This window comes from Anolis carolinensis, chromosome 2, assembly GCF_035594765.1.
Source record: "Anolis carolinensis isolate JA03-04 chromosome 2, rAnoCar3.1.pri, whole genome shotgun sequence".
Taxonomy (NCBI): Eukaryota; Metazoa; Chordata; class Lepidosauria; order Squamata; family Dactyloidae; genus Anolis; species Anolis carolinensis.
Genome location: NC_085842.1, coordinates 105614604 through 105631596, shown reverse-complemented (window position 1 = coordinate 105631596; position 16993 = coordinate 105614604). Strand labels below are relative to the sequence as shown.

General features: G+C 41.8%; 1 protein-coding gene across 4 annotated transcripts in view; it reads left to right on the top strand.

Annotated features, from left to right (window-relative positions):
• The window catches only part of jade2 (jade family PHD finger 2), a 202354-nt gene that overhangs the window by 18841 nt on the left and 166520 nt on the right, over nucleotides 1–16993 (top strand). For all 4 annotated transcript variants that reach the window (XM_062970359.1, XM_062970360.1, XM_062970358.1 and 1 more), the window contains 2 exons: nucleotides 7850–7907; nucleotides 15089–15174. In XM_062970359.1, the coding sequence (XP_062826429.1) occupies nucleotides 7850–7907; nucleotides 15089–15174 (144 nt within the window). Of the gene's footprint in view, nucleotides 1–7849; nucleotides 7908–15088; nucleotides 15175–16993 lie in introns of those variants that run through there.

Sequence of the window (16993 nt, the reverse complement as noted above, 5' to 3'; positions counted from 1 at the left end):
AAGATAGTCGTTGGTCACCCCCCCCCCCCCCCCCCAATATAACAATGCAGAGAAGAAGCATTTGAGCAGGGAAAAAATATTGTTTATTCTTGGGGTGATCAAGTTACACCCAAAGATTATAGGTGTAACTTTAAATTGTCTAATACAGTAGGAAGAGAGGAAGCCATTGTGTCTTCTGCCTCCTTGTCCCTGATGTTGGATCTCTTTCTCTGTGTCTACTTCTCCTACACACATTTTATCTCTACACTACTGTGGAAAGCAGGACTCCAGGCATGCAATATGTCAAGTGGCAAAAGTGGGTAGAAAGGTGAGCAACAGGACAAGAGGAAGTATTATGCAGAAGAAGCCATTGCTGGCTCTTCCCCACTGTTTCAGGAAATTTAAACTTACTTGCATGCTCTTTAGCTTGTCAGTTGGCAATTCTTGCCTGTTAAAAGGAAAAACTGAATTTGAAACACATGTCTCGTGAAAAGTGAGTCTCTGTTTCAACACTAATTTCCTTTCTGTAGGATAATAGCTGTACTCTGCAAAGTAAAGATGGGCATAAAAACCATATGTGCAGATCTGTTAAAACAACAGATAGAGCCAAGAATTAATATGGTGGCCTTGATTTAAGGAAAACAAAATGCCCCATAGTACCTTAACCACTAACATTTCTTCATTATTAACAAGCTTCATGGACTAAATTCCACCTCATTGGATGCGTGGAGTGTTATCCAGAATTTCAGGTTTATGTTTGGATGTAGTACTGAAGACAGTGAAATCAGGGTGAAATTAAACACCAGAAGTCAAGATTGACAATTATTGTATCTTCATGACTTTATTCCAAAACTTGTTGATAACACAGACATCCTACAAATAGGTAACCAGATAGCACAAGTTGTGTGATAAGGAACTTTGGTTTTAGTTGAAACCTCATTAGAGATCAGCTTCTACAATTTATTTATTTATTTATTTTTCAAAATTATATGCCGCCACTCCCCTAGGGCTCAGAGCGGCTTACAAGAAACGGCTAAAAACAACAATTTAAGAACATCTTTAAAACATCTTTAAAAAACATCTTAAAAACATCCTAAAAGCACCTTTTAAAACATCAACAACAGAACTCAAAAGCCTGTCGAAACAGATGTGAGTTACATGCCCTGCGGAAGGCCGACAAGTCCCGCAAGGCACGAACTTCAGGTGGCAAGGTGTTCCAGAGAGATGGCGCCACTACTGAAAAGGCTCTGCGTCTAGTTGTTAGACGCAAGGTCTTAAAACTGAGGACTTCCAACAGGTCTTGGTCCTCAGAACGGAGGGATCTCTGGGGTTTGTAGGGGGTGAGGCGGTCCCTCAGGTACATCGGCCCTAGACCATGTAAGGCCTTGAAGGTAAGCACCATCACTTTGAAAGTGATCCGGTGCTCAATTGGTAACCAGTGCAGCTTCCGTAAGATTGGTGTTATGTGGCATCTTATTGGGACTCCCGCAAGGAGCCGGGCAGCTGCATTTTGCACCAATTTGAGCTTCCGGATCACCGACACAGGAAGGCCAATGTAAAGGGCGTTACAGTAATCCAGTCTCGAGATGACTGTAGAGATCACCGTAGCCAGGTTGTCCCTAGACAGATAGGGGGCTAGCCGTCTAGCCTGCCAAAGATGAAAAAAGGCAGTTTTGCTAGCGGCGGAGACCTGGGCCTCCATCGTCAATGACGGGTCCAAGAGGACTCCCAGGCTCTTTACCAGTAAAGACGGGCGTAGCACTTCGCCATCCAGGGTTGGCAACTGGATATCCCCACCGTTTTAAAGTTGATATTTCTTTATTTATTGTTCCATGTGAATGTGCATTTATATATTACTTGTTATTTATAAAGTACATTTTCTTATTTAAAAACACGTAACAAAAATAGTTGTTTTTTTCCACAGGCCAGAAAGATTAATAGCATTTCAGTGGGAAATTTTTTCTTTGAGATTAGAGCATTTTAAGTTAAGAGCTCGGTCATGGAATTAATTCAACTCTTAAGTCAAGATATCACTGTATATACCTGAACTTATGGAAAATATACCATGCATCTTCTAAAAGTGGGTTTTGGTTTACTAAGCCTTTTCCACAATTAATTTGATAGCCCTTAAGGTGCCACAGGAGTCATTATTGGCTTTGCTGTTCTAAACTTCTCTGGAAACCAGTTTAGAGACATTTGCTTTGCATTTTCAGAAATCAAATGTCAGTCTGTTGTCATCATCATTGGATTGCCTTCCAAGCATAGGGTCTTGGCAGTGGGTTTGTAGGTGACTGTGGAGACTCCACGGTGAGGACATCAGTTTCCAGATGAAAGGTAGTCCCGGTCGGGGTTGGTTTGATACACCTTCCTTTTGACGAGTTCATCCCTTTCGCCCTCTATTTGTTCCTCTTCGACTTCTACAGCACTGTTGGTAACAACTGACCTCCAGTTAGAGCACTCAATGGCCAGGGCTTCCCACTTCTCAGTTTCAATGCCACCATTTTTAAGGTTGGTTTTAAGATTAAGCTGTCAGTCTGTTGTTAGTGTCTGGGATTATACTTTCTGGGATTATACGTTTAGTGTCTGGGATTATACGTTCTCATTTCAGTCTATTTGCTCTGGGACTGTTCTGTCAAAGAAATATAACAGGGTTCAGTGACTGCTCCACCCACCTGTGTGAGCCAGACTAGCTATTGTTTGTGTGGTCCCAGGTAGCTTGCTGTGAATGCTTTTACACAGCTGTCTGGTGTATGCAGAACCGGCCCGAGGTCATTTGAAAACATACGCGGAAAAAAAAATCCCCCCCCCCCCGCGGTGCAGGAGGCGTGGCCACGCAACGCGGGAGGCGGGTCCAGACCTGGCCCCGCATCGCGCGACCACGCCCCTGTGTTGCGTGGCCACGCCCCTCGCGCTGCGGGTGGCGCAGGAGGCGGGGCCAGGGCACGCGATGCAGGAGGCGGGGCCACGTCTGGCCCCGCCTCCTGCACCACGCACCCTGGCCCAGTCGGCCTGGGCCAGCGAGGCTGTGGCGGGAGTCTCTCCAGGCCACAGCAAAGGCTTTGCTGCAGCCTGGAAGGCCTCTGCTGCAGCCTGGCTGCCCCAGGGTGGCAGGCCAGGGTGTGCAGCCCAGGAGGCGGGGCCAAACTTGGCCCCACCTCCCACGCTGCACTCCCTGGCCCCGCCTCCCGCGCTGCGCTCCCTGGCCCCGCCTCTCGCGCTGTGCGGGGGGGCGGGGCCAGGGAGTGCAGCGCGGGAGGTGGGGCCAGGGCGCTGACCACGCCCCCGCTTTGGGCGCCATGTTGCGGGGGCGCTATCGAGCCCCACGGGAGGTGGGGCCAGATGTGGTCCCACCTCCTGTGGGGCTCGATAGCGCCCCCGCAACATGGCGCCCAACGCGGGGGCGTGGTCGGCGTCCCGTGTTGGGCCGGGCCTGGGTGTATGAATCTTGTTGTATGTCTTTCGGGCTGTGTGGCCATGTTCCAGAGGCATTCTCTCCTGACGTTTCGCCCACATCTATGGCAGGCATCCTCAGAGGTTGTGAGGTATGGAGAAAACTAAGCAAAGAGGTTAATATATATCTGTGGAAAGTCTAGGGTGAGAGAGGTCAGTGTGAATGTGTGTAGTTAATCACTTTAATTAGCATTGAAAAGCTTATCTGCTGTCTTCTTCCTGCCTCTGGGGCATCCTTTGTTTAGAGTCGTTAACTGCCCTTGGTTGATTCATGTCTGGAAATCCTCTGTTTTCAGAGTATTGCTTTTTTATTTACTGTTCTGATTTTTGAGGTTTTTAATACTGGTAGCCAGATTTTGTTCATTTTCATGGTTTCTTCCTTTCTGTTGAAGTTGTCCACATGCTTGTGGATTTCAATGGCTTCTCTGTGTAATCTGACATGATAGTTGTTAGAATGGTCCAGCATTTTTGTGTTCTCAAATAGTATTCTGTGTCCAGGCTGGTTCATCAAATGCTCTGCTATGGCTGATTTCTCTGGTTGAATTAGTCTGCAGTGCCTTTCATGTTCTTTGACTCTTGTTTGGGCGCTGCGTTTGGTGGTCCCTATGTAGACTTGTCCACAGCTGCATGGTATCCGGTAGACTCCTGCAGAAGAGAGAGGATCCCTCTTGTCCTTCGCTGACCGTAGCATTTGTTGGATTTTCTTCGTGGGTCTGTAGATAGTTTGTAGGTTGTGCTTCTTCATCAGCTTCCCTATGCGGTCAGTAGTTCCCTTGATGTATGGTAAGAACACCTTTCCTCTGGGTGGATCTTTGTCTTGACTCTCATGGCTTGTTCTTGGCCTTGCAGCTCTTCTGATGTCTGTGGTGGAGTATCCATTGGCCTGTAGAGCCCAGTTTAGGTGGTTGAGTTCACCTTGGAGGAGGTGAGGTTCGCAGATTCACAAGGTTCACAAGGACTCCATCCCACTCAGACCCATTGTAAGTGCAATTGGATCGCCGACTTACAACCTGGCAAAATTTCTGGCTACACAGCTACAAACCCACATTGGGCTCACTGCACATTATATCAAGGACTCTACACACTTTATAGAAAAGATCAGCAACCTCAATCTAAGCACCAAGGACATCCTGATCAGCTTTGATGTGGTGTCCCTTTTTACCAAAGTCCCAGTAGCTGACACCCTCACACTAATCAAACAAAACTTCCCAGAAGACATCACAGCCCTGTTTCACCATTGCCTCACCACTAGCTACTTTCAGTGGGACACTGGATTCTATGAACAGAAGGATGGAGTGGCCATGGGGAGCCCTCTCAGCCCAGTAGTAGCAAATTTCTATATGGAATACTTTGAAAAACAGGCCCTAGAAACAGCACCAAAAAAGCCAACTGTTTGGTTCAGATATGTAGATGACACCTTCACAATTTGGAGCCATGGAGAGGAAGAACTCAGCAAGTTCCTGGACCATCTTAACAGCATCCACCCAAACATCCAATTCACCATGGAAAAAGAAAAGGAAGGAAAACTGCCATTTCTAGATGTTCTGGTTATCCGCAAACCCAATCAACAATTGGGCCACACAGTTTACAGAAAACCTACACACACAGATAGATACCTTCATAAAAACTCCAACCATCACCCAAGTCAAAAAAGGAGCACAATCAAAGCCCTGACAGACCGTGCACAAAGAATCTGCGAACCTCACCTCCTCCAAGGTGAACTCAACCACCTAAACTGGGCTCTACAGGCCAATGGATACTCCACCACAGACATCAGAAGAGCTGCAAGGCCAAGAACAAGCCATGAGAGTCAAGACAAAGATCCACCCAGAGGAAAGGTGTTCTTACCATACATCAAGGGAACTACTGACCGCATAGGGAAGCTGATGAAGAAGCACAACCTACAAACTATCTACAGACCCACGAAGAAAATCCAACAAATGCTACGGTCAGCGAAGGACAAGAGGGATCCTCTCTCTTCTGCAGGAGTCTACCGGATACCATGCAGCTGTGGACAAGTCTACATAGGGACCACCAAACGCAGCGCCCAAACAAGAGTCAAAGAACATGAAAGGCACTGCAGACTAATTCAACCAGAGAAATCAGCCATAGCAGAGCATTTGATGAACCAGCCTGGACACAGAATACTATTTGAGAACACAAAAATGCTGGACCATTCTAACAACTATCATGTCAGACTACACAGAGAAGCCATTGAAATCCACAAGCATGTGGACAACTTCAACAGAAAGGAAGAAACCATGAAAATGAACAAAATCTGGCTACCAGTATTAAAAACCTCAAAAATCAGAACAGTAAATAAAAAAGCAATACTCTGAAAACAGAGGATTTCCAGACATGAATCAACCAAGGGCAGTTAACGACTCTAAACAAAGGATGCCCCAGAGGCAGGAAGAAGACAGCAGATAAGCTTTTCAATGCTAATTAAAGTGATTAACTACACACATTCACACTGACCTCTCTCACCCTAGACTTTCCACAGATATATATTAACCTCTTTGCTTAGTTTTCTCCATACCTCACAACCTCTGAGGATGCCTGCCATAGATGTGGGCGAAACGTCAGGAGAGAATGCTTCTGGAACATGGCCACACAGCCCGAAAGACATACAACAACCCTGTGATCCCGGCCATGAAAGCCTTCGACAACACATTGTATGAATCTTTACTGTCACTAGAGATACTGTTTTTTTCTCAGTAACCTGCTCACTTGACTATTCAAAGTAGGATCAAGCTTTCAGTTAGTTAGTGATATTACTCTGACATGTAAAACTAGTTTGTCAATCCTAGAAATAACATTGACTGCATCTTTGTTGTATATTGAGTGCACGCCAATCAGATTTTGATGTAGATCTGATTTGTATATAGATGCATATCTAACCATCTGCATTGGTAGCGTAGTTATATTGCTGTTGATGCATAGCTGGTTAGTACACAGCATTGCATGCAATGTATTTTTCTCACATACCTCTTATTTTGCTATAGCAGGATTGAAAATGAACAAAAATAAGACTGTGAGAGGCTCACGGGCATTTTTAATATCATGCATAACAGCAATCTATACCATTCATGGAAACATTCCCCATTGAGATACTTGCTGATGCTTCCATCATGTCTGCAAGTGAACTACTGGAAGTGGTCTTATATAGGCAAGAGTTGAGTTCCAACACAAGTTGATAATCGCATAACCCATTAGCTCTGGTTGGAAAGTATCAAGTTGGGAAGGAGGGGGAACACACCCCAAGAGACACACTTTATTTGAAGGTAGCTGGGGATGTGTAGTGTTATATGAAATGGGAAGCACCACTAGGTCTCTCTCTCTTCTCTTCCTCCTCCTCCATGCATTCCAAAGCTTTCCAGTCTTCCACCTTAGGACTTGGATCAGTCCTAAATGGAGAGTGAAGTTTATTTGGTGGAAGGAGTTTGGAGGCAAGGGATGTATGCCAGGAGTATTTTATGATGGATGTATTCTCTCTCCCTCTCTTTCTCTCCCCCCCTCTCTTTCTCTAAAAAGTCATAGCATTCTTTTCAAGCCTTCACAGATACCATATGAGGATATTGTATTTTCTCTGGATGTCTACAGACCACAGGGTAAGAAATGCTGGTGTAGATGATGCCCAAGATGAAGTAACATCACCCTTGTGTGATAGACTTGACATTCTGATGAAAATATTTTGGCTTGGAGAAACTTCCAAGGTCTGCATTGTAGGAAATTTATGTCAGTGGGTTGCTGCATACAGCCTTTTTGTTGTTTTGATTCTGAACAGTTTTCATGGGTTTATCAGCTTGACCAAGACCTCATTTTCCCTTCTCACTGTTTCATAAATAAGCCGTAATCTTCAGCAGTTCTTTAATCTTTAAATGGAAGCCTTGCTAAGTGAAATAATTTTCACCTTTGGTTTGTATTGGAACTCAAGTCAAACTGCCACGCTTCTGCTGCTGCTATTGCTTTAGATACTGTGTGCTTTCCAAAGCATTTATCCCAAATTTTTAATTCATTGGTTTACAGTTGGCAGCAAATCTGTATGGTGACACTTTGTTCTCTATTTAGATGATGATTTTTCATGTCATGGTGATGGGGATGCTTTGTATTTGTTTTTATTGTAGGATTGCTTTTTAATAGTTTGTTATGCATGCTACATGATTGAATATTAGTTACACTTATCATACCACCAAGAGGAAGAGATTTGGAAGTGAAATAATGCTGCAATCAAAACTTCAGCAAGTCAACAATGTTCTTTCTCACTTTTAAGCTCCCTGTTAATTCTCTGCCATTAGACTAAGTATTCACTAGTGTAGCTGGGTTAATGCAATGTGTGGATACCCTGAGATAACAGTGATTTGGTACTATAATGATTTTCCTCAACCATAAGTGTAATGTTCAATTTCTTTTGTTACAGATGGAAGAGAAACGGCGAAAGTACTCGATCAGCAGTGATAACTCAGACACCACTGACAGTAAGACCTTTAATTCAAGGCTTAGGATAAGATAACTAAATGTTTCACCTCCAGCAGGGAAAGCATTTGAATAATTGCTTTCCAGACAGCCAGGAAAGCTCAGTTTTCTTGGATAGACCCTGAACAATAAATTGTCCTTAGGGGGTTGCTTCTGAAATATACTACAAGAAGTTAATATCTACTTACATATCTGGTAATTGATTTTTTTTTTTCTGATCTGAGGGTTGTTCTCACATTCCTATGAACAGTATGGGTTAAGAGGAAGCCATAGAACAAAAGTGATATAAATTTTGATACTTAGAACATTACAAATCATTTAAAGGGAAATCCCTGTTTACTGGATACTACTGTATCATATTCTCCACGGAGATATCTTTGAAAAGTATTTGGAAACTTTGGCTGGTCCCAAACGGTGCAGCCATAATGTTGCCTGGAGCTGGTTCCCTTCATACAACAACTTCATTGGCTGTTTCTGGGTGCAATTCAGAGTGCTTCATGATGGAGATCTATATGACTTGGGACCAGGTTATTTAAAAGACTGATTTTCCATAAGAGTCTTCCCGGATACTAAATCTGAAATTAAAATTAAATTAGGATTGCCAGATTGGCTACAGATTGGAGTTCTTGTATTTTCAAGCCCAAACAGACTGAGAAGAGGGATGGAGTATCATACAACTGTATGAACCTGGGTCAAGGTACCTGTCTTCCTTTACCTTTCAGCCTTAGATTTCAGCTGCAGCCATTTGATCTCAGCATGAATCTTGCCTCCCTAGTGGAGAGTGGTAGGTAGGAGGTGGGAATGTGCTTGGTGATTCTTTTCTCCTCTTTCCTCTCTGCCCATTGGTGAGATGAGAGCCATGTTGGGAAGAAATGGCTGCAGCTGAAAGTTAGAGGTTGAAGGATGAGAGAAGATAGGTACGCCAGATTCTTAGGCCCCATCTACACGGACACTATAATGTGGCATTGAGACAAAATACATATCACCAATGCATGTTGCAGCACACATTTAAGGCTATGTAGTACATTTTAAAAGTTGCAAGAAAATTTGAGCTGCAGCAGATGCCAGTGTATCCCAGATCCAGGGGAAAATCAGAGCCGCAAAGTGCTGAAGCTCAGTAAAGAACTCAGAAGGAGGGGCTGCTGAAAAGTGCCCAAAGGCATTGATTAGCTCCTCTTCCACCTGTCACTTTCTCCCCTTTTTTTCACCTACGCCTTCTTAGCATTGGTTTGCATCTCCCAGACATGGAGGTGGAGAACCCTGCAGAGAGGGTTAGGGCCAAGTTCTGTGGTTAATGTAATCACTAGTGGTGTGCATTCAGGACTTACCTTGTCCCATTTCGTGTCCCGCCTTCAGTAGGGCCCTGATCTGTTTTCGTCTGAGCCTCCTGAAATTGGGAGGTCAGACATTTGTTGTTGGTTTTCAGGACCGAAAGATCCATTTTCTTTCAGCCCATTATTTTGGGGAGGGGAACTTCACCTGTAAGCCCAAAGCTCCCAGGCCTACGGGTGCAGACTTTGGGCCTATGCACTCGGGCCTCGCAGGGCCTGCGGCTGATTGCCAACTAAGGACTCCTCCTTACTTGGCAATTGGCTGCAGGCCATGCAAGGCAATTGATCCAAAAAGCAGGCTTGGAGCCAATACGGGCTTCTGCCTTCCTTTCGTTTCGAGTTGGTTTTTGTTTCGGGGGAGGGGGAGCTTTCTGTTTCGTGCCATTTAAATGGACAGTACGAAACGGAAACACGAACGAAACTAAAGGAACAAATACTGCGCACATCTCTAGTAATCACCCACTTGGCCTCAAACCAGTTTCAGACATTCCATCTAATCACTCATGCAACGATACTGGTTCTTCCCAAACCGATTCCAAGCTGCATTATAGAGTTACTGAAGTTAAGCCTTTAGTTTGTTCAGACTAAGACTACAAGAGCCCTTCCTGTATTGAACCTAGCACCCCTACCATTAATTACTTTGAGTGCCATTTTTTGATGGAATGGTGGGCCTTAACCTGACATAACATGAATTATATCAACATATATTTATTAATATAAAATCATAAATAAACTTAGTACTTAGTTTCAGAAGAAAGCTTCTGTTTGAACCTGCCTCAAAACTGAGGTGGACTATAGCTGGGCTGTATTACATAAACATATGGGGGAGAGGTCACCAAGACCAGGTGAATCTTAACGGGGTAAAACCTCAAAATAGCGCTCAGAAAAAGAAGACTTCAATGATTAATGAGAATTAAGTTAAATGCTAACTATATAACACATGTTGACATTTATGTTATTACACATTTTAGTCCAAGGCTTCTGCTTCTGAGTACTATTTAAAGGCTTTTCCCCCTTTAAGTTTCCTCTATTATACCAGGAACAGATGGGACCCTTTCTGCTTTGCCTCACCATTAGTCAAATGCCTGGCTTCTGCACTTATAAGCCAAAGGCAACGTAAGTACAATAAAACAACAACAATCACCTTGTGTGGTAAACTATACTTAAGAGTATTGAATTTTGAACCTACAGGGTGAGAGTTCAAGTTATTTTAGCTTTGCAAATGCTGTGAAATGACAGGAACTTCCCACCCTTAGTTACCTTTGAACAAGCTGTAAGATGTGGCATTTAAAACTGACAGTATGCAGCTACTGTCTTTTCCTGGAAAAAGAAGGTCATAGTTGTGTTTACAGTTACACTGCAGGAGAGCATTTGTCAACAGCTAAAAACATCACCTGCTGCATGAATACCAAAGTCCAACAGAGATAAGGTTGTGCTGCTTAATATAGCGATTAATAATGTTTTAACACTCAACAGCCCTGGCGCGGCTTCAGAATTTCTGTATTTCTTTGGATAGAGTGAAGTTGTGCTTTTTAGTATTTGGTTAGCAGCAAAGCAGAGCTGTTCTGGTAAAAAGCCAAACCCTTTCCCTGAGCAACTCTTTTTTCCAAGGAGAATGGCCAGCAATTCAGTTTTACAGTGCATTGCCCTACAAACCCAGCCTTTGGGATCCAACCAGGTTTAGTCACAGGGATCTCTACTTGAGATGGTACCTCCCAAGGGTCCATGTTTGACCCAGAAAGACCCAGTTGCTGTAGCTCAGGTGCTATAGGGGACAGTGTCTGTGGGCCTCTAAATGTTTTATAATGATTTTCAGTCATGGGGAGGGCAAAATCAAAATTTAAATTGTGGAGGCTTGGTAGCCTCAGGATCTGCAAATCAGCCTTTTAAGGTCGCACTCATGAACTAAATTATCACGGTTGTACACCTTCCTGTTGTATCAGGCAGACTTCAGGGCTTGTTCCAAATCAGCTTGGTTTTTTTTTTTTTACAGAAATGTATATATCCAATATTGGATATATGCTCTTACACTATACTCATATTCATCTGAAGATGAAAACTGTATACTTTTTTCTTTTTGGGAAAAAACTCTTAAAGGCAAGGATTTGAAAAACTTTTTGACAGAAAGGCAAGGTTTTAATTAAACAGATAAATAAATACAGCTGTTCATCATAATCTGACTACAGACTTGGGATTAACAGTGTTCTTCAACCCAAATAGGAGTGATATGTTCACCTTACAAATGTCACCATAGAATTTCTAAAACAGAATCAGGCAAAACCACCTTTGGATCTGCTCTGAATAGCAGTAGCCTTGAGTGTTTTCTCCCCTTCATGTAGGTGTGAAAAACATGAAGGACAACATAGATTCATAGAGTATTTCCTGGTACCCTACCTTCTCAGTAAATCTTTCCTAGTTCCATTGTATCATCATACTTCCCAATCTAAGCCAAGCAGAAAGATATGATTAGTAGTATTGTAAGGGACACTGAAAGGTCTAAGAAAATTAATTGGGTTGCATTCTTCGTGTTTGTATCACAATAAAAGTCAGACAGCAAGTTGGCCAAGATGGTTTCCATCCAAATCATCACTATTATCTTAGACTACCAGGGAGGTAAGAAGCCATCACCTTGTCAAGAATGCTATATTAAATAATAGATAATAATTAGCAAAAATCAAAATCTCAATGAAAAAAATAAAAGAGTTTAACGATTGACTGCTCAAGTGCAGTGGGAATCATACCCTCCCTCAGAGGGTCATTAAGTACTTCTTGAGGTCCAGATGGTAAGCACAGTCCTGACAGATTTTAATATCCAAGAAGGGCAGGGATCCAAAGAGCAGGTGGTGGGCTTCAACCCTCCAAGTAGTTTGTCCTTATTATCAGGCAATGGTAGTTGAAATTTATCCAAAACATTGTGACTAGACAGAATCCTAGTTGCATCCATCTGAAACCCTGTCAAAACAATAGCATCCAAGTTGGAATATTGCACACAATTTTGTTTGCATAACAAAATGTACATTATTCACAATGAGCCTTGATTTCTTATTTCCTGCCCTGTAGAAATTTGGAGTTTCACTAGTTGAAAGAACTTTTTTGGCCAACATTGTGCTGATGGAAAAGGTGACAGATAAGATTCATTCATTTGTCAAAATATACCCTTAGGGTTATGCACCTCTGTTCAATTGTAGTTGTTACACATTTTTCAGCCACCTATGCTGTAATGGGCATTTCAGAGCCCTCAACATCTCATGATAAGAAGGTGCTAGTATCACTCTGATAGGGTTCAATAACGCTTGGAGTGACCACATTGATGGACTAGATTATTGTATTGGGAAAGGTCATGTAATGGCCAAGGCTGTTTTGTCATTCCAAATAGAGACCAAATGTTAGCAAAAAAAAATATGAAAAAATCTCCAGAGACTTTGAAAGACTTATTGGCCTTTGGAAGTTGACCATTAAAATTGCTCTAACCTTTTGAAAGAGAGACATTTTCAAAAGCAACGTGGTGGTGTGATTTGATGTGGGGATATGCCATAGCTAAAAGGATTGGTTTCTATGGCCTTTGAGCTCAGAACCCACCTAGTGATTGATGGTTTCAGCACATACCCTAGCTGGCATCAGAAGTGAATAACACAATTAACAAGCGTTTGTCATCTCTGAATGTGTGAAACCTGTAAAATCCACTCATTCCATAAACAACTCTTATGTGGGCACTTGGTACCTCTTGTGAAGTACACTCAATACACTTGAGATCCCACAAGGGCTTTTTCCAAACTACTTCACTGCAGACCTCCTGTTCCCCAACAAGTCTACAGATTGTCATGGCTATCACTTGATAAGCATCTTTAACATAACTCCACTTAAACTTCTTCTCCAGTACTGTTATTATGTCAACACAGAGACTTCCTCTCAGCACCAAAGGCAGTGTTGAAAATAATGTGCCCCACAGCCTTAAACAGCCTGATACCTTTTAGGAAATACGTTGAATATAGATGGTACTCCAGGTTGTTTCTATTGCTTTTAAATTTAAAGCCGGCAGTTCCCTTCTATGGGGTTCTTTGCACTGAGTTTGTGGTAGAAAGGTGGTATTTTGGCTATGTACAATGTTGTAGCCCTCTTCATGCCCCTTGGACAGGGGAACACCTCTAGTTTTGGGGTGCTGATATGCAGATTGATTCAAAATACAGAGATATAAGGAAGCTGTGATTAGCAAAGTTGGAGAAACAGGAAGAACCATTGAAACAAATTATTCTCCCAAATGGTTAGAACTAATTGCTTCTTAGATTTTAGAGACCCCCCCCCCCCCCAAGCCCCCTCTAACATTTTGCTGATGTCAGAAGGGAATTTAATGTATTCAATGTGAAACTTGGCTGCTTGTATTAAGAACGGTTTCAATATTAGCACTACTCTGAAAATTTACAAAGTGATAGAGCTAGCGAGAGCATCTGATCAGAATGGAGGCACAGTATTCATGTATTCATATTTCTAGTTTAGGGTGAAGCTGACATCATATGGAGACCACTGGCTCTGAGCAAGAACCATGATGAAAACAAAAAAATTGTTTTCATGATGACTAACAGTCTGGCATTTATGATAACTCTGCTAGAACATATGAAGCAAATACTGGGACTTTTAGAGCAGATTGGGGATGGCTGTAAATGAGAAGCCTCGATCATTGTTTCTGAAATATAATGCCATAGCCAGAACTTGGAAAATCAAAGATCTTGGGAACTACAATTCCCAGAATACAGCACAGCTAATGTGGACCCATAGGAGTTGTACTCCAAAAATAATGTTTCTAATCTTTGATGCAAGGAAACTATGATATAATTTTGCATGCAGTGAGAATTCAGTTCCTTTGAAAGCCAACCAAAATGCACGAAGTACATCATCCAAGCTTTTGAAACTTCACTAGCTCCTTCATCAGTCAAAGATGTTAAAAATCAAATAGGAAAAGAAAAGTAACAATGTTTAGGATTGCAGATCTATATTTTGACTAAGATGTTATTTCAGTTGTCAATTAAGATGGGTTGAAGGAATATCAGTGCAGGCAGAGGCCCTGTTCTCTGCCTAAGAAAGAGACGCTTCGCCCTTCTCAAGACAGAGTTTGGCTGGATCTCAGTCATAGTTAATTTACTGCTGCTGTTGATGCTAATTTCCTTTTACTTCTCCTGTATGATTTTTCATATCTTTGCCTAATGAAGAAATTAGCAATGTTTTAAAAGTTTGCCTGATGTATTTTATGCATTTGGCTGACTAATAGAGTTATCCTTGTTCTGTGGATTTTGGAATTTATTGTATTTCGCTACATGGCCAACACAGCTACCCCTGAATATGTTTTTGTAAACTTAGCATTGTATTGGGAATTTTTGTTGCATATACAGTAGAGTCTCACTTATCCAACATAAACGGGCTGGCAGAATGTTGGATAAGCGAATATGTTGGATAATAAGGAGAGATTAAGGAAAAGCCTATTAAACATCAAATTAGGTTATGATTTTGCAAATTAAGCACCAAAACATCATGTTATACAACAAATTTGACAGAAAAAGTAGTTCAATATGCAGTAATGCTATGTAGTAATTACTGTATTTATGAATGTAGCACCAAAATATCACGATATATTGAAAACATTGACTACAAAAATGTGTTGGATAATCCAGAATGTTGGATAAGCGAGTGTTGGATAAGTGAGACTCTACTGTATATGTAAATGTATATCAGCATTTTGAAGGTTTTCTGCATGTTGTGTGTGTTTTTAGTCTAGGCAATTATGCTGTACTTAGGTTTTCTTTTTCTAATTCTTTTACATATCTGTTTTTCTTTCTCTCTCCCCCTCCCCCCAACCTAAGGTCAAACAACATCAGCTTCAAGATGCTCCAGGATTCCAAATTCAAAATCTGGCTGGTCAAGACAGAAGGAGAAGAAGCCCTCAGAGGTTAGTTTGCTCCTCATGTTTCTATTGATCCCTTGCATTTTTGTTTGCTTTTAAAAAGGTGAATATCCAGTTTTAAATACAACAAGGGTGACCCAAATCTTGGCACAATCAGCTTGGATAGCAGAAATGGGTTTAGCCATCCCTTAACAGCTCTTTCACCCCCTGAAAACAGTATACCGTACACAGCAGGACCCTCCTCAACAGTCTAGGTTGTGGCATAGAAAGAAGAGGGGGAGGCATTCCTTTTTCCCCAAGCTGGTATCACTTTCTCAGTTCAAATGCAGACCAGCCAGTGGTTGAGAGAGTTACTTTCGGGACTACCAACCTCCAGAATTCTTCAACCAATATGACCCCTGACCACATTAGCTAAGGAATTTTAATAGCTGAAATCAAGAAGAGGCTACCCCAGATCCTAAAGACATCAGAGTATGAGAAAAAGTGTTCTGGGATTCCCTCTTCTGCCCTGTCTTCATCAATGGCTGTGACAGTAGGGTCCCTTTTATATTATATACTTAAAATGGCATGGCTCCATTTCAATTGCCATAAAATCCTGGGATTTGTAGTTTGGTGATACAGCATTGGAGCTCTTTGGGTGAGAATTCAAACTATGCCTCCATAAACTACAAATTCTAGGATTCCATCAGATGTTGCCATAGCAGCTGAAGTGGAATTATAATGAAATAAGTGTGTGGTATGTAAAGTTGCAGAAGAAAATGCAAATCTATTTAGAAACTCACCCAACCGTTATAGTGAAGATGTAGAAGATACCTGAGGATGGATCGTCCCTCTGTTTGTGTTCCTTCCGGCTGACACCTGGGGGTCAGACTACACCTGGAAGATATTACTGCAATCACTGGAGGGTCCTCATTGAGCTCTGCTGGAGCTGTCTGGTTGCTGTCCTTGGTCCTGCAGTTAATCTACTCGTTTTCATTGCATTATTCACCTTAATAAAAGCCATGAAATCCACCCGTATGGAAACGGATGACAAAAACGTTGTGAATGGAAAAACTATGCTTTTAATCAATTGTCATGGGTTTCATGAATGGTTCTGTCTTTGCCACAAGACAACATTGCCTTCGCAATTCTTGTTTAAAAACTTTGGCATGAAGATGGTGAACAAGGAGTGAATAAACATAAGATATCAAAGCATTGAGTCAATGGGTCCACCTGCAGAAAACAGAGATTTTTGTTTTGCACTGTTTTATGCCAAGTACCATAAAATTTAGAGCAGTCTTTGAGCATATCATTTATAGATGGTAGAACATTACCAACTGAATGTGTGAATGAGCCTAGCACAGTGGGAAATGCTCCAGCAGACTTTTCTGTGGCTTCTAGTTTCTTCAGGTATTTTAAGACAATAACTAAATTTGACTAGCTGACGAACATTTTCAACAGATCATAGATTAGACTTATCCTGCATCTCGAACAAAAAGCAATGAATGTGGGCATCTAGGTGCCATTCTTTTTTTTAAATCTTTTCTAGCATGTATTTCAATTACAGTAGAGTCTCACTTATCCAACATAAACGGGCTGGCAGAATGTTGGATAAGCAGAAATGTTGGATAATGAGGGATTAATGAAAAGCATATTAAACGTCAAATTACATTATGATTTTGCAAATTAAGCACCAAAAACATCATGTTTTACAACAAATCGACAGAAAAAGCAGTCCAAAACATGGTAACATTATGTAGTAGTTACTGTATTTATGAATTTAGCACCAAAACATGGCAGTATATTGAAAACATTGACTAAAAAAATTGGCTACTGTCAAATTGACTACAAATAAAGATAGAATTGCATTAAATGAACTTACAGT